Source organism: Tenebrio molitor, chromosome 1 (assembly GCF_963966145.1).
Source record: "Tenebrio molitor chromosome 1, icTenMoli1.1, whole genome shotgun sequence".
Taxonomy (NCBI): Eukaryota; Metazoa; Arthropoda; class Insecta; order Coleoptera; family Tenebrionidae; genus Tenebrio; species Tenebrio molitor.
In genome coordinates, this window is record NC_091046.1 from 35,860,073 (window position 1) to 35,879,191 (window position 19,119).

The 19,119-nt window shown below is 36.9% G+C and overlaps 1 protein-coding gene across 6 annotated transcripts in view; it reads left to right on the forward strand.

Moving 5' to 3' along the window:
- Pdp1 (PAR-domain protein 1) overlaps window positions 1–10,624 on the forward strand; it is a 70,449-nt gene extending 59,825 nt beyond the window's left edge. For 4 of the 6 annotated variants that reach the window (XM_069054939.1, XM_069054771.1, XM_069055016.1 and 1 more), the window contains exons 2-5: window positions 7,611–7,786; window positions 7,845–8,022; window positions 8,878–9,131; window positions 9,192–10,624. In XM_069054939.1, the coding sequence (XP_068911040.1) occupies window positions 7,611–7,786; window positions 7,845–8,022; window positions 8,878–9,131; window positions 9,192–9,278 (695 nt within the window). In that variant the 3' untranslated portion in view covers window positions 9,279–10,624. The remainder of the gene's footprint in view (window positions 1–7,610; window positions 7,787–7,844; window positions 8,023–8,877; window positions 9,132–9,191) is intronic. The other 2 variants (XM_069054697.1, XM_069054854.1) reach the window with 2 other exon arrangements.
- Window positions 10,625–19,119: the final 8,495 nt, after the last annotated feature.

A 19,119-nucleotide genomic window follows, 5' to 3' on the forward strand; every position in this document is an offset into this window, starting at 1 on the left:
GTGCAGCACCACGTCGTGTGGAATTTTAACTTGCGGCCATCCAACACAACGGCGATTTGTCTAGCATCTGATACGCGGAGAGCACGTTCGGCCAGTTGCTATGGGCAATATCTAGTTCTAAACCTAGAGTAGTTCCACAAACGAGTTTCGTAGGAAGAATTTGCGACTAGACTTAGGAATTAAATTTAAGAAACCCGTCGTGGATGCTTGTGCTGCGAGTTTTGTTGTTGAGAAGTCACCTTGATCGGGACAGCCGGCGTTTCATTTTTTCACGTGGTCTTCCTGCACGCCGCCCGGTTTCCGCAAGCGTACTCCTGCGTAGCAGGAAGAAAGTCGGCGGTTTTTGCGGATTTTTCACCGACGCCGCCTGATTATGCGTGAAATTATGTAACAATAATTTTATTGTTACTTATTACGTGAAGTGGCCGACTGTGATATAATGTAACCCATATTATTTCTTTATTGGCGCATTTGTTTCCTGATACTTAATGAGAGCAACAGCCGGAACGAACGTTCAAAATTTACGTTCCGTTTGCTCACGCAGGAAACATCGGGATTTTTCCGTTTCCATCAGATGAATTTTCGCCTCTTACCGACATTTGCCAACGAAACCCAATATCGCTCGCGGATTTTTTTCTACGGGCGGCCATGTTAGACAAACGTTGGCTGCCTTCTGTTATTTTAGTCTGTTGCATGTTTAGATGCTAGTTGTTGGCCTTGGAAACATCAGTTCTTTAATTACAGTTCTCCAATACGGAAATGTAGTTTTGTTTCATTTTTAATTTTTTGCCAGCGCTGGCCACTTCTTCGCCCGGAATGCATCTGAAATCTTCGGTTCTGCTCATCAAAGCTTTTTGTCCGTTGCTTCGCTTTTTGCCCGTCCTTTACAACTGTTCAACAATGATGTTGCTGTTTTTGCCTAAATCGTAACAAAACTGATACGAGTACAACAGAATTCGTTTTATTTGATGAATGAATGACTTGTACGAAGGTCGATCTAGTAGTGCATTTGTAAAAATTCAAGGTAATTCTATTTTAAATATCCTGTAAACAATAAATCTAGATCACAGTTTTTGCGGCATTTTTTACATTTTTTCCCCACTTTACGACCCATTACAGTTCTCCTCGTGCGATTGACGAAGGCAATAGGTACAAATTTTAGATTAGAACACACAATGAATTCAATTAAAATTCAAATGAACCGTCGTGCACGTGTTTGGCATTAATAAAAGTCGATGGACAAAATATATTTTCTTTACGTAGCATTTTTTCCATTCTTCCACGACTTTTTTTTTTTTTTGAATGGATAATAATCCCACTGTCCATCTTGGGCAAATTATGCTCTAATGCGATTTTTTACAACCTTGTCACTAATGTGTGTTCCTCTTAGTGGAGACATCTATTCAAGGTTTCCTCTTGTCGCCTTACTCTTTTTTGTAAATCGTTTGAAAATTCGCGTTCGGCTTGTCGAACGGAAAAATGTCTATTCATTCTCTTTCGTCAGGATAAAAATAAAAACATTTCGCCTTCGTCTCACACAACTGATATTCGAGGTCAAAGTGAAGGCTGAAAAATGTAGCCGTGCTCAAAAAAAGCGTTTGATACTTTCGGTCTAACAGGTGAATTTGAGGTTTTCAAAAGTTGCAGTTCGTGTTTCCTCCATCGACGAAACCTTGCTAATGTCAAGGCTGACGTAATTGGATTTTTTTTATTTCATTTTTTCACACATTGTTGCCCGCGTCAAAAAATATTCAGAATGATTAGAAACATTTCCAGCGTACCTATTGTAGTTATAAATAAGAAATTATTACTTACGGTTGACTATGAAGATTTGCATTTTTATTGCAAACACTTACGTTTTATGATTGCACTTTGCAGGTTTTATTTTGATTCAAAGCAACATTTTTTGAAATATGGTAATGAGTTTGTTGTTCGTAAAAGAGAACTGATGGAAACTTGTCAGGTAAAATTTGTGACACCGGCTTAAAAAAAAAACAGTATTCAAAATTCCGATCGAAAGCGAAATTCAATTTTGAAAGTCAACTGTTTAAGAGGATTTATTGTTATACCTAAAGAAAACACCTGTTCCATGATTCTGTGAGAAATGAGCTATCTAAGGATTATGTTTATCTGATTTATTAGCTGGTTCTTCATATAAATCGTTCCCCAAAATCTTAATTTCGAAATTAGTCAACTCAACATTTAGTTATCTTTTCAGTTGTATTAAAAGTGTGCCATACTAACAATTAATGTTTCATAATTTTTTACAAACAATAAATTATGTGGGTCTGAAGTGTAGTACTTTTCATTAAAATGTATAACTACTCATCAGAGCTTTTGTGGTAAGGATTCAATCTTTTCCTCGTAAGGTCATCCAGTTGAGAACGAGAGTGACAGATGTGAATAGGTTATTAATTATTCATTGTTTTTTCTAACATTTTTATAAATACAAAAGGCCGCGTTTGTGTTCTATTAGAGACGTATAGAAAAATTTAGAAATTAATTATTGTACTTTGTTGTGGCAACCTTGAATCTGGCAGCATCAGTGCAAACTCCAGGAAATCTTGTGGCGTCAAATATATCTGCGTTGAAATTTATTATTTTATCGTAGACACAGTTTTTATTGTTTTTTTAATAATAATTTTAAATTTCATGGTGATTTGCTCTGCGGACATCTTATCGCTTTTTGTGCCATCAAATCGTCGTACAATGAATAGTCAGTGGTCAAGGATATTGTTTGTTTATTAGCACACGTTATAATTGCCATTTAATTTTACGACTTCAATGAAGTGAAGATGTAGCAAATGAAGCATTCACCGGCAGTTTCCTTGGCCAAATCGAGCGGGAACTAGAGAAGGGAAAAGATAAAAGGATTGCAAAATTGGTGTGAAGTAATCTATCGACGATTTTGAAAAGCGAACAGTAGAACACATTTTCATACAGAAATTATGCGGTGCAGCAAGTAATTATGTTGTCATGCGTTGCATTTTGCAAGATAAACTTGAAACAAAAACAGTGACATTGAAAAGCTCGGTGTTGGGAGAAACATGAATGAATTTAATAACATTGTTCTGTATATACATTTTAAATTGCAATAAATTATGCACATTTTTAATTGATTCATTAAATAAATTAAGTTGTTTTTTCGGCAGTGTCCGTTTAAGCTGTTATTTCAATGGGATGTCATTATTTCCTATCGCGACCTCGTCTCCTCACTAATACAAAAATTTTATATCATTAAGAACTGAAAAGTCGTTAATGTTAAGGAAACAAAGCATCTGGTTCAAGGATACGCACACATGCAAAATTGCTGGGAACTCTAACATAGACTCCTGAACCGTGACAGGATGATGTGACATTTTCATACGAATCGAATTTATTTCGTCTGCTGTTAGTCACATCAATGCCACTACATAAAAATGCCATTATGGGTCAAAACAACGCTTCAATGACGGACAGAAATATCAAAATTAGACGGAGAAAGTTGGGCAAACAATTCATCAGGATTTACCCGGACTTTGCGCATGTTTCAGGATCCACCGATACACACGCGTCCGGATATCCTTAAATGCTAAAAGATTGCAAAATTCAAGGCAACTTCTTCGTGAGGGCTAAAATTGACCACAAAAAAGTAAACACGAATGACCAATAGCACAAAAATAAAATTTTGAAATTTAATGGACCACTTGGTGTTCACTATTATCTACAACACTTTATTAATTCCCTTACAGCAATTAAAGGGTGTTTTTTTTTTTAATTTGGCGTCGAAGAGTCGATTGTGAATATACCATTCGTCTTAAAAACACTGATTTTTCAAACTGCAGATTAAAAACACAAACAACGCAAAAGGTGAGGTTAGATTTCAAGAGCTGATGAACCACTCGTCTTAAAATAGTATATTAAAGAACGAGTTTTATAAGGGTTGATTTGGCGCACGAGTCCCAAGTGTAGAAAACGACCCGTAGGGGAGTTTTGTATGGAACGAGTGCGCCAATGCCCTTATAAAACAAGTTTTTTATGTTATTTTTTAGAATTTGCACTCTTGTTTTAATTTTTAAATAAAAAAATTAAATTTTCAAATTCTAGGGAATTTTGTATTAATTGGTAATTCAAGGTAACGGATGCAACTACATCTGCAACATATGTTAAAAAGTAGAGTTTGAACATTAATATTGGAAGTTTTTTGGTGTAAATGGCAATAATACACTGAAATATTGATAAAAATTTTCTTAGAGATCCATTAAACTACGAGTGCTTTAAGAGATAGCCAGCCATAAACGACTCCAAATTGAATACAATAAATAGACCTATTAGAGACGCAGATTCTAAAAAGGCTGATTTTTCAAACTGCATTTTAAAAAAACGCAAAAATCGACTCTTCAACACAAAATTTAAAGACCATATGAACATTTGATCATAAAAAATATAAAAACATCGCAAAAATCATTACGTTTACTAAATTTGCATAAATAAATTGAATTATTGGAAGAAGAAATAATGTTTTTTGTGTTACGTTGAACACGTTCAGTCTTTATGGTTCTCCGCCGTAGAGGTGCCTGTTATTTTTAGATTTTTGACGTAACTCCGTTAATTAAAATCTTGTTTATAAATAATTTTTGTCTATTAGAGTGTGCGTTTTCGCGAAACAATTAATCTTGTGCAGTTTTTACTTGTAGTTTTTGTCCTTTAGCCGCGTGGGCTTTACCAATAGCGACAATGACTCTCATTTTTCATGCTCCGTAGTCAATAAGTGAGTATTAATTACATTCGAATGTAAAAACATGGCACATGGGTCTCCTCCCGTTTTGCCCACGATTCAAGTCATACCGCGTCCCTGAACCACGCCACATGATTGACGCTGGAACAATGATTTTTGACATTCGTTCTTTATAACTCGACAATCAGCGGCACTTACTCACCAACTAATCACCATCACAGTTTTCATTTAAATCCATTTGAATATCAATCGATTCCCTCCTTTAAGGCATCTGGTGGGCCGACTAGCCTTAATACAACAACAAAGTACTTGTTGCAACAAAGTGGTACCTGAGAGTAATAAATCTTGATGTGAACAAATATAGAAAAGAGTGGAATCGTTAATTATCCCCAAAAACGGTCCAACCACCATCATTATTGAATAGTAACCGTAACCGTTAAACAAGCAAGGGTATATAATAAAGTACACAATAAAACTTCTTCGCATGGTGTTATAGAGCGATAAATCAAATTTATTGCATACGAGTTAGGTCTCTATACGGTTTAGCTCGCAGTTCAGGTGTGCCGCCCTCACAGAACCTCCTTGACCTTCCTCATGTCGTGGGAGGTAGGACTACCAACAAATACTTTTACTTCCTCGTACCTAGACTCCACGAAACCCATCTTGGTGAACCTCTAATCAGGGGCTTCGCCGAGGAAGCTCCAGGCTACTTCTCGACGGCCTCTGCCTTACGATCTCAACATTGTGCTTGTTGCATGTTCTCTGCAGGTTGTTATTATGCCTCGGTGTGATCTTAATACTTCAAAAAAGGTCAAAAGAGTTTCACTTCTGTTATTAATTTAGCAATGAATCACTCAGCTCCAAACAAAAGGCTCACCTATTCCATATTAACATTTAAACGTTGATTATAATTAATTACAATAATGTTGCTGTCAGTGGCTATGAACATTCGATTATATTTATTTGTAATACGTGAATGTGCGAGTATTCGTTAATTTGTCTTGGCCAAGCCTCGTTGCGAAAACGAAAGTTCTCCACGAATGCTTCGTGGAAAATTGTTTGGAAAATGCGCCGAAAGCTAATATTAATTTAGATTTTTGCATTAATCAAGCAAAAAATTATCGATTAAAATACTGCATTTATATTATCCGATGATGAATCAAAATATTTTTAATAAGTTGTATAGAAAATTAAATTTATCATTGAATTAACGGTAATTGTTTTATGCGTAATTTTATCCCATTGTAAAATTGCCAGGTATAAATGTTCAGTTTTGATTTATGGTCTCTAATTCTACATGTATGAATATAAAGTAAAGTAGGTATGTAATAATAGGGGAAAATTGAGTTTTTCTTATTTTAATAAAACCGAATGTAAATAAAAATGTAATGTCGACTTCAGTAGGTGAATGCATAGTAAATAACAATTAAATTGACAATAAACATTGCTATAATTAATTATTCATAGCTGGGATTAACTTTTAATTTATCGACGAAACAGTTTCCTTCTTTCCAGTAAATGAACCAGAAACCGAGCTTGCTCACAAATCTCTTTGATTTTACCTTGAAACACCTGGTGCTAATTTGGTTTTTAGTCGGGCCAGTTTAAACTGAATTGGGGTACTCCGAACTACAAAAAGCCTGATATTTGGTCGCGTTTAAAGCAAATTAAGCCGATGCAAACAACCTTATTTACAACAACCATAAACTCGTTCTTTATGGCGGTAACTTGAAACTGGGGCCTCAAGAAACGATTTCACTATTAATTTTTGTATCATAATGAAATGAAAATATTTAATAACCGACTTCCTTTATGTTTATTGATGCATTTATGATCAAGCGGTTATAAATTATTACTTCTGGTGTAGTTTCAATCGCGGTTGTTCACAAAAAAGCGTACCTAAAGCAATTACATTATCATATTTAGTGCGTATTATTCAAAAACGAATTTTAAGAAACGTATTAAATCTATGAAAAGTTCTAGTGTACGTCTCTGTTTATCTGTTTTTACCCTCCTTAATTAGTTTAACTGGATAAATCACCATATTCTGTAAAGCTTCATTAGCGGAACGGTTTTAATCGGTTTGATATGCTGAAAAGCTTATAAATGGTACCGTGGCATAATGTCTGTGCCATTGGGACTTCTTGCAGCCCACGCTTTCCTGCATTCTTCCTGCATCTCTCCTCCTTCCACAGCTTCACATATTTTTGCACTTTTCTTACTTTTCATCTTATTTGACTCAAGCCAATATGGTACTGGGATAGCCAAGTGTTTGTAATAAGATATTTATCTGTGATCCATTTAGTGAGGCCTTTTTTAAGATCCATTTTCAACCACCCACGTCTTCATTATTATTTGTCCGATTATATTTATGATAGTTTCCTTGCCCTACAAAGCAAAATTGTATTATCTGATCACTTTTATTTCTTGTTCTACTTTTAAAACAAAAGCGGTTTCTTGTAGTTTGTAGTCGTGTTATAACAACAAAATTAAAAGTGACACCAATACATACTGGTCAATTCAAAAAGTGTTATATTTTACCAAAAGGAAAATTATTCTATAAAGTACATTAAAAGAAAAGTAGACAATGATTTGATGGCAACTGACTGTCATTATAGCTTTACGGGTCAAACAATATATTATCATTTTAAGGGTCTCTTTTATTAAGATACTGCTACAAAATCACAATTCCGTCATTCCGTTTAGCTAATGGTTAAGGTTTTGTACTGGTGATCAAACAGCAGAAATTCCGGAGACATTTCTTGTTAGTAATAACTCCGAGGCGGGTTTGTTCTTAGCGAACGGTCTAACTGATCAACTTAAACAATTTGCTTACTTTCACGATTCTTCGAATTTGCTCAGTGCAGTTCTTGACGAGCCCCTTTGTTTCCAGGAAATAGCAAACCAACTCATCCTCACGGTCACGGCCACTCGACGATCAAAGATTTGGCAGGAAGCATATTAGGTGACGACAAAAAAGACGATGGAGAACTTTGGAACAACGTCGAAGCCCAAACAGCATTCCTCGGGCCTAATTTATGGGACAAGACATACGAAACAGACCTCAAAGTAATTAATTGTGTTCGGGTGTCTTTGTTGCGTTTTTTAAATTGGATTTTTATTTTAGTACGTGGATTTGGACGAGTTTCTTTCGGAAAACGGTGTTTCCATGGACGGTTTGGGTTCGCACGGGTCACTCGGACCGCTGGCCAGTTCGCATCCCCTGCCCAAGAGAGAGAGGTCGCCAAGTCCCAGCGACTGTATGAGCCCGGACACCATCAACCCCTCATCACCTGCCGACTCAAGTAAGTTGCCAGGGTTAGTCCCATGGGTTCGAAAATTCCCACAAGAAGATCCTTAGTATCCATTTTAGCAAAGGACCAAAAGTATAGAACAAAATAGTCAAAAACAGCTTCATGTATCAGAAGCATTTTGAATCCTTGTTAAAGTGAATACGACTTTATTTACTTTTCTAAAAATAATTGTATTCAACCTTAACACCTCGTTGATTACAAAATTTCTTAGAAATATTTAGTGTTTTAATGTTTGTAGACTCACGTGACGAAAATTGAATTTTAATTCAATTTGCCAATGGAAAGAGAATGTCTTAAGTGATTTTTTGGTCTTTTTCCATGTTCAGTCTGTAAAATTGAGGAAAGAAAAAAGTTGCATCAAGTGCTAGATATTACCAATAGCGAAGAAGTACTTCCACAGATAATACGGTCACCAGGAAAGAATAGATAAACAAACCCAAATCTAGATGTAATAATTTGGATGTGTAATATCTAGTTACGACACTTTCATTTTAACCGAGTCATTTTCCCATATTCTCGAACCCTATGTCTCAATCGTCACAGTTTCAGACGAAACTGAGGAGTGAGTCTCAAATTGTGACATTGTGAATCCTGCATCATCGAGGTGCCAATTTAACTCTGTCCGAGATAAATATGTTGAGCACGCTTGTTTTAGTGTTGGAAACGTAGTTATTGCAGAGTTCAATTAGTACCAAAAAGCCTTATTAAACTTCAGAAAAACGAGTTTGTAATGTGCCTCGATTTGTCCTTACTAGATTGATGGTGGTGTTAATGAGAAATTTAGTAAGGCAACGTGAGAGAGTAAATTATTGTGTGTGCTGCACAATACTAATGTCTAAAATGCAGTTTTTTCTGAAGCGTTGTCAATGGCTTCGAGTTGTCGCGACTTCGACCCACGGACAAGAGCATTTTCAGATGAGGAGCTCAAGCCACAGCCCATCATCAAAAAATCCCGCAAACAATTCGTACCGGACGACCTCAAAGACGACAAGTATTGGGCTCGGCGTAGGAAGAACAATCTAGCCGCCAAGAGATCTCGAGACGCCCGCCGAATGAAAGAAAATCAGATCGCCCTTCGAGCAGGATATCTGGAAAAAGAGGTGAGATTCAGGAGGGTAGGTGCGATCGGTGTGTTTAGTAATTTGTTGGTGTTTTTGTAGAATGTTGGTCTCCGTCAAGAGCTTGAACGACTGAAAAAAGAGAACTTGATGTTACAGAATAAATTAGCGAAATACGAGGACGTGTAATCAAAAAATTACCGTACTGTCAGTCTTGTATAGATTTTCACACAACAGCCGTTCACTCATTCAACTCGAAAACTGTTCAGTGAAAAAGTGTTCCTTCGAAAGGCGATCCAACATTTGTAAATAAAACATGCACATTATGTAGTCATCATGTAGTATTAAGTTTATTACTAGTAGAAGAAAAATTAAGTACATAAAATGTTCACTTTGGTCAGGGAGTGTTTAGAAGTAACAATGTAATCATTAGAGTACAGACTTTTGTGATATTAAATAAATAATGTAAATACGGTAATGAAACATTTAAGTTACAAAGTTTTCATTGTTCTTATTATTTTCAATCATCTTGAATCATTCTTTATAAGCTATATTCTATATTAGAATTGAACAAGAATTGTATTAATTCTAATACAATCATTTTTAAGTTGTAATTCGAATGTTTATCTAAATAAACCCTGACCAAGAGACTGCCCCAACATTGGCAGCTGATGACCTCTGTTATATTTGTAGACTTATTGTTGATTGTTTTTATGTTTATATAGTCTATTTTTTGGTTGAAGTTACTTTAGTCGTACTATTAAGCAAAAATAGTGTAAAAAGTAGTATGCTCACAAATAACAGGGATAGATAAAGGACCGTTTTCACAGGGATCCGTAGGAAACGTACGTAGTAGTGCTTATCCTTTGAATGTGCTACCATTATTTATATGCCTGAATGCAAATTTTAGTTATTTATATGTGTTGTTTTTGGTTCAAGTTTTGCTGTTGGTTTAACGAAAAATTTTGTAAGCGATATTGAGGTTGATATTATCAAGGTTGTAAAGAATGTTTGATACACAAAGTGATAATCGAACGTTATGAAATTATATAAGATGTTACCGTAATATTAAGAATATACAAATTGTAAAAATGACTGCAGTTGAACGTTTTACTTGTTCTTCATTACCATTAACAACTGCCTTGAAGGCATGCCTTATACATTGAAAATTTTTAACTTTTATATGTATTTGTTGGAAAAAAATGTTTCCACTGCAGTGGAGTTTTTATACACACGTACTGAAACGAGGAAAATTATTTTCAGTAAAAAAATTTATATGTATTTACAAAATGTTACTGTTAAATGTATACTACATCGCTCTATTTATTTATAATAATTTTTACAATGCAAATGTTAATATAAACGGCCTCAACATATACTTTAAAATGTTGTAAATTTTTATGAATATGCAGCTTATATCCGCAAAAGTACAACGTATAATGTAACTTACTAGAAAATAAAAGTGTTCAAAAATAGAAATACCTAAATATAACAACTGTAATTGCTGTTGTGAGCATTAAATTATGTAAAATTAAGCCGATCTTTTATCATGCAACCAATTATTCTTCGTTTGCACTTGAATTTTGTTTATCTGCGAAATGAAAAATTAGAGTGGATTAATAATAAAAACCGATATGAGAAGAAAAATCAGAAAAAATATTCAGATCAAAACAAGAATAGGAAAAATAATAAGGTGTTTAAAACAAGTTACCTGATAACAACAGATGAACTGCATTGATTTAACACTCACAGGTGGTTCAGTATACAGTTTCTCTAAGTCTTAAAACTTATAATAAAACAAAAAAATGTAGTGAATGAATTTTAATATTGGATTCCCAAAAGAGAAAATTGTAGCCGAAAGTTGCATTTTGCTTAATGCATATAATAGATTCTAATATTATCGCAAGATACATTTTTGTAAAGCTCTAATAAAATATAAGACATAGTTTATCTACGCAGTTAATACTTCATCAGACCAGTGGTCTACAATGGAAGGCAACATCTCTTTATACAAACTCACTAAGCAATAGTTGCCCCTTGCAACTAACAAATTAGTTTCTGCAAATCAGGCGCGGCTGGTGGTGAAATAAAGCGGGTGTTCTGCAAATTTATGAATTTGTTTACAGTAAAGTATTGATTAGCCGAATGTTAGTTATAAGAACATTGGATCCTAATTTAAAATTATTACCGCCTACATCGGAATTTATTATAAATTCGAGTCTGTGTCGTAGATCAAGCATAAATTTTTTGTTAATTTCAGCTATATTTTACGATTATTGGCACTACCCTCAGTCCCATTTAGATAATAATCGACGCCCTACTGTATTTATTTCCGAAAATTGTAAATTACAATATAATAATAACGAGCGAAATTACTCCATGAACTGATGCCTTTGCAGCTCAATATCTCCTTGTTCAATCCTACTAATGAATTGTAGACGGGTTTGCGCCTTACGGTTGGAAGGAACTGCGTAGAGGTGCACAGCTCAGCTCCAGTGGCCCAATGCAATAAAAGCCGCCCAGCTCCGGCACCGACCACAATAATTATTTGACTTAATGGAACTCGTCTCGCGCGTCACAATGGAGCATAGCAATCATTTTCAATTTTTTTAACGTAAAATAATTAATCGTGTCACTGTTTTATTACTGAAATTAAAATTAGAATGTATAACAAAATTTTTGGGAGTTCTGCAGCTCTGTAGCACTTATACACCAGCCGCTCCTGCTGCAAATGTTGTACATAGTAGGACCTTCCAAGACGAGTTGCCTACCATCATACATACGTAGATCGTTCCATTAAACACGTTAAATTAATTATTAGGCAATAATTAATTAATAGTTCGTGTGTAAATTTTTACATATTGATCTTTTTTTAATCAACATTTTTTTTTTATTTTTTAGCTCCTAATTTGACACTTCGCTCATGGGATAATCATTAATTGAGACGAAATTGTGAGTGAAAATGTTTTTGTGCGGTAAAAACTGTACAGTCTTTGCGTTTTTGAGTTCGATCCCGGTAAGTCGTAAAACCGGGTTGTCATAAATCAATTTTTTTTAATCACCGCTTAACACACGCAAATGCAAATTTCTTTTGTCGGGACGATACTTACGCTCGGCTCACATTAACAAATTGGCCATCCTCGTTCTGGAAGCTCTGTGCGGGCGTAAGAGTGAGAAGACATGTGCTAGGTAAGGGATAGTACTTTAGAGCAGGAAATTCAAAAAGTTAATTTGTAACATTTTAATACTATGTAGTAGAATGGCCTAAGGAAAATGAGAATCACTTTCTGCTTATTACTGCATATTATGCATGAAATGTTTTGGACGCACTGGAATCTGTCAGCGCTTCGGTCGTTTTATGGCTTAGCGGCAAACAGAGTATGTAGAGTGCGTTTCAACGAGAGGTACACGTCTATAAACTTGCGTAGAAATCTGTTTCGGTCTACGGTGGCGTGGCTTACCTAGACAGTAGCGGCGTTAGTTTGTACTTTCCAGGGAATTTTCTAATTTCATTTCAACAGCTGATTTTTCGCCATTTTGTCGCAAATCACAGCCAGGTTATTGTTCTTCACCGTCTTCTCTTTTATGTCATACAACTTGATTTCTAATCCCGGTTGTGAAAATCTGATATTTCCTGTGTTGTGAAAGTAAAAACAAAAATAAAACTGGACTACGCCAATGCACTCGATTTTGGGTCGCCCTTCCCCTACATCTGGCGCATCTCGGTAGCCACGCCTGTGTACCTCTCGTTGAAATGCACTCTACACATAACTGTTTTTGCTGTTTTTCATTTGAATATTTTAATCGAGTAATTCTTTTTTCGTGCTTCGTTATCAATGGAAGTGTATATAGGTATGAATTTTAAGGTTCAAATTAAACACTGTTCAAAAATCAAAAAACCATTGTGGTGCAAATGACTTATCTGTTACTGTGATAAGTGATAGGAAATGTCATGAAAAATGTGTTATTTGCACCACAATGGTTTTCTGATTTTTGAACAGCGTTTATGTTTAATTTTTTGGAAGGATATGCGAAAAAAATGATAAATAAAAATGTTTTTCCACTCTCTACATGGTAAGTACGTTGTTATGACATTGATTTGGTGGATGTAGGTACAACTTTTTTGACCTACCGTTGGTTACTATTAACGACGGGATGTAAGTAACCACTTACCTCCCTCGGGGAAATAAGTGACAAAAATTAAACCAAACAAAACACTAATATGCCTTAGGGTAACGTTTATTCGATTTCTGTGGCAGGGGGAAGGAACATGAAGCGTTTGCAGCCTCAGCAACTTCCATTTCTCTTTTAATTTTGTTCAAATTCATTTTACAAACTTTTGACACGACGCTTTTAATATTGACGTTTTGTGTGATGAAAGTCGTAGCAACCGGCAACAGATATACTAATATTTTATTCAAATATTTAAAATAAATTCATCAAAAAGAAAATATGCAGTTCAAAATAACTTTGAGAGTGGAAAAAATATTATAAACAATTCGGGAGGTAACTAATTTAACCAGTCTCGGATTCTATTGCTACCCCTCGCTATCGCTCGGGGGCAAACTTATACTCGACAGGTAAATATTAGTTACCTCCCTTAATGTTTAAATAACTATTATTTTAACGAGTCTTATTGGTGGTTAAATTTATTACGTGTACTTCTCCAGGGTCATTATAAATAATTGTCTCATCGCAGTAGGCGTTAATGACGTACTTGAATTTGCCGCAAGCTTTATAACAGTGAGACTAGCATCGCCAATAGGTAGCGCTGCTGGCGGTAGTGTAAATTTGTCTACTAGTTTGTCTAACTGCGATGGGACAATCATTTATAATGACCCTGTATAACGCACGGTAGATCTTGTCAAATTTTGCTTCGACGAATAATAAATTTATCCTCCAAGAGTGATATGCTTTCCTTATCATCACCACTAGACCTTCTCCGAATTACGTTGCATTCTATTATGTTTGTCCTACCAGCAGGAACAAATTTTTTAAAAGAATATACGGCAAATGTGTGTAAAGCCTGTGGCAGCCGCTTGTCTTGTATCTTTAAATGATTAATTATGTTTGTTAAATTTCTTGCTAAAATTCGTATTAAACAAACCGTGAAACCAAATATGATGACAATAAATTACTTTTTTCGTTGACCGCTTGTTAATTTCATAATTATATATTTTGTCTAAAATATAGTGTATTAATGGACCTCATTAATACACTATTTTTCATTAATCAACGATTTTTGAGCTCCATAACTGCACAATTACGAATTCACTTTTTCAAAAGCCGACATTTTTGGTTATAATTCGCATGTCATCTGTTTTTTTAATTTTCTATTGCCTCTCCCATATCGTATTGAGAGAATCCAACAGAATTTTCTCCTTTAAACTGTACGCGGTTTCATTTTGCAAAAGAATTGTCACAAGGTGTATGGTATAACCATGGCAACCCGACTCAAACAAAACTGAAGTAAGACTCAAGTCTAACTTTTACGAGTTTAGCCGAAGTAATGACTATACCTAATACGGATCTAGACTTGGGCAAAACTCAGGACTCCAGTACAACTTGCCCAAGTTGGACTTAAGTTGCCGACTATAAATACCGGCGTGAATGACATGAGTGACGTTTTAAAAAATATTTTTTGAGAAAAGTTGGTGCCTCAAAATAGCGATCTTTCTAATTGTTACCTCATTTTAAGTAGAAATGAACAAGTTCAACGACAAAATTTCGATTCGGAACGTTTTTTGTGTGATTTTTAATTTTGTCGGTGTAAAAATACCTATTTTTAGACAAAACTTGGTGCCTCAAAAAAGCAATCTCTGTAATTGTTGCCCCATTTTAATTAAATGAGCAAGTTCAACGACAAAATTATTTTTTCTTTTTCGGTATAGTTAGCCGTTTTCATGACGATTCTTAATTGAACAGCCCTAATGAGCAAGAACACAAAAAATATCTTTCAAAATTTGACAGGTGTTGAAATGTCACTATGGAAACTTACCACTTGTGACTGTCTCCCCGAGTTTAGCCGAACAGATGACTATAAAACAAAACAAATTATAACCAAAAGCTTATGCTTGAGATATTCTTACCCAAGTTAGTCTTAAATTTAGAACTATAAATGCGGCCCTAGGAGATTCCTTACGGGATGAGGAGGATTTATTTTATTTTGTGACAATTTTGATTGAGGTACTATTACGACTCAAAGGGGCCGGCCACAAACAAATTTCAGTTGTCCAGATCGTGGTGCGGAATGGGAGAGAAAGACGCATAAATGTGGGGATAATACAACATGTATTGGTCCTGATACAGGGGCGGCTTGCCAGATTCCGGCACCTCGCAGGGTGCGGTGCAGTAGAGTACCGGTCGCTCCTCGCTCGGTTTTCGGCGTCTTCGTCGGATGGTCCAGTGGGGCCGAGAAAAGGGACTGAGGAGGACCGTACGAGGTTGTTGGCAGGTGTTACATGTAAGTAGCAGCCTGGCGAAGCTCTTTCGGAGTCGGGGCTCGCCTCCTCCCTGGCCGGCGCGGTGCCCGGTGGTGACTCCACAAGGTGGTGCGGGGCTGGTGGTGAATGATCTGGAGAATCCGACAGAATGTAGAGGAAGGTTCTGAAGAGCCTTGGAAAAGTCCTGAAGAGGCTTCGAAAGTCCTGAAGAGACTTGGAAAAGTCCAGAAGGGACTGAGAAAAGTCCTGAAGAGACTTGTAAAGTCCTGCTGGTCGCCTTGTATCGCGAATTACCGTAGTTAATCCGTTGCTGGACGTTGTCGGGCTCGATCCCGCAGTGGATCGCGGTCCATGCTTTTTGCCGGTCGATTAATCCGTCGATGGACCTTCGCCTCCGGGACGCTATATCACATGAGCGCCCGGACACTGGTTCAACACGGCGAAAACGGTACGCGAGGTGGTTCGGTCGACCTTTTGGCGAGAAAAGAGAAAGAACTCGTGCCGTTGCGATTTGCGCAACCGACCAATCACTGCGTCACACTGCCCAAATTATCAAATGGAAAACACCAACACATTTTATAAAATCGTTCCTTTTGTACTGCTGCGATATTATTAAAATTTATCCGATATCGAAGACAATCTACATTAAATGCAGATTTCAAGGTGATGTTCAAATGATGTGTAACGTCCCTAAAAGGTAGGACTTTAGTCCGACTCGTCCACCTGGGTAGCGTTCCGGAGCAGAGTTATTCAAGGTCTGGGTAGATTTCCACACAAGGGAGCTGTCTGGTCAGAGTCAAGAATGGTCCTCCGTCGGACTTGTCCGCCGGGGGAGCTTCTAGGGCAGCGCTATTCACGTCTGGGTAGATGTCCACACAAGGGAGCTTTCTGGTCAGAGCAGAGGATAGTCTTGTCTCTTCTGCATGGTGCTCAGCTATTTATAGGGTTTGATGATGGAAGGGATGGTTGGAAGGGAGATTATGGAGATGGTCAGGTGCTGGTTGAAGCGACGAGGGCGGTATTCTGGTGGCCGCTGGTACCGTATCAAATGGGCAATAAAATAATATTGTAGGCTATACAGGATATTTCACGGATGATAATGAGCCCGACGGAATTGAAAATGCAACCAACAATATTGTAATGATCTGAATACATTACTTTTTCCGCCAAATATTTGAACCTGCGCAAAACGGTAACAAATGTGGTCGCGATCGTCATCATACGTTCCTACGTTGTGATTTCTTTTGGCGGAAAAAGGTTCGGAATGCAAACGATGAGGGTTCCAGTTGGAAGAGTGCCGCAAATAAAAACACACATGTGAGGGACGCAAAATACCTTTTATTAAAAATGTCTGTAATAACTTTGATGAAAAAGAAATTGAAACGAATACAAAAGACAGATACATCACAAAGATAAACGACCAGATGAATGCAACAATATTTAAAATAACAGAAAAACGGGCACATGACAGACAAAATGACAGTTAACGCTTGCAAAACAAGTAAATAAATTATGGTGCAGTTATTACAGACAGGGACGGATGAAAAACCCTCTTCAAAAACCGTATCCCATGTATTACTCATATTTTACAATTCGATTAATGACAAAAACAATGTTTAACTCGGAACTACGCGGTCAAGGTACGCCAATGGGAGCTTAGAGCTGGAGGTAACAAACTTTCGGCCGCGAGGGGAGAATAATGTGAGTCATCTTGAAATCAAGCGACGTTTATAGATATTCGGGGTATTAATGAACGTCAAACTATTTCACCGACCAAGCAAGAGTGACAGAGCGTTTCGGGGTCGTACGATTAGCATTCCTAGACCGCATCCGCAAAGACCTAGGTCCGCCGTCCCCAACCAACCGTTTCCGGACAAAGCCCCGAAGTCTCTATAACCGTCGACGGAAGCTTCACGAAAACATCCCGACGCCGCTCCCGCACAGACTAAGGTCTGCCCCCGCTAACGGCTCTAAATAACCGTAGCTTCCACAGAAATTTACTAAACAACCCCACGACTTCCTGATTGTCACCTAGCTCCCACAGGGGCGCACTTACAACATTTTACTTTAACTTTTCCGAAATCTAGCAACAACACGAAGGAAAAAAAACCGAGTTTAATTCTATCGAACAAAGCGTAACATTAAACGATGAGAAAATCCAGCAAAACAAAGCGCAACATCAAACAATGATAAAATAAGCAAAACAAACGCAACATTAAACAAGGATAACATAAGCAAAACAAAACGCAACATTGAACAATGAGGAAATAAAAGAGAACAAAACGTGAAGTTAGATAACGATAAATAAAACCGCTTGAAAAAGGGAATACAATACTCGCTGGCAATGCTAAACAAAAATATGGCGGGTCGAGTGTCGTTAGTGTTAGTGAAAGAAAACAAAATGGACGCACGTGGTCCGGACGACGGCTACTAATTTTCGAAATTAACAGATTACCAAAAATGGACCTCCCGGGAGAAACTTAGGGATAACGCTTAAAATTAACAAATGGGCGCTTCTTAAAGAAACAGCATGCAACAAAATGAAATCTACAACATACCCTTACCACGTGGTCCTGGTCCCAAAAACAAAAACAAAAAGCCAACGAACGTGGAATAAATTAACCAGGTGAATGAAAAAACGTCGAATTCCTCACGGGAACACAAATATCTATCTACTCGGGACGGTAGTGAAATTGATTCAGATTTAACTTACAAATTTGAGAAACTGGATCGCTGTTCGCAAGGTGTGTTCGTTTTGAAAAACCAAACAAAAGTGACCTACCCCCCTTCAACCACCCGCGCGAGAGCCCGTTTTACCCCCGCTATATTTCCGCTCTTCCTCAGAGTTGCCAACTCCATCCCTTAGTTCCTAATCTAGCCGCTACTACCTTCACATTTGGCGCGCTCTCGTGGCGGTACCGGGAATTTAAAATTTAAATTTTAAACTGGGTCACTACAATATATTTTCGAAAAAGCTGGATATTTTCATTTCAGTGGCTAGCTTTTTTCGGAAATGTAGTGTGGGTTGCATTTTCAATTCCGTCTGGCTCATTATCACTCGTGAAATACCCTGTATGTAGTACTTTATTTGACCTATGATAGATCATTTTAATGCTATTTGTGAAATGTTTTCTTCTTCGTATTGTAATGAATAATGATCTAACACATTATTTCTTTCCGCCAAATATTCGAACCTGCGCAAAACTGATACAAGTGTGGTGGTGATCGTCATCGAAGCGAAGGGCCCTACGTTGTGTTTTTCTTTTTGGGCGGAAAAGGTTCGGAATGTAAACGATGAGGGATCCAGTTGGAAGAGTGCCGCAAAATAAAACACACATGTGAGGGACGCAAAATACCTTTTATTGAAAATTCCTGTAATAACTTGGATTTCCGGTGAACAAATGAAATGAGTTTAACGGATTAATAGTAGATTACATTACAAGTGTTTCATTCCTGTCGAGAGCTAAGATAGTTTACCAAGGCGTAGCCGAGGTGAACTAATGCTCGAGACAGGAATGAAACACGTTCCCACCAAAGTTTGTATACTATTTTATTCGACTGTAATTACACAAGAGGTTTCATTTAGT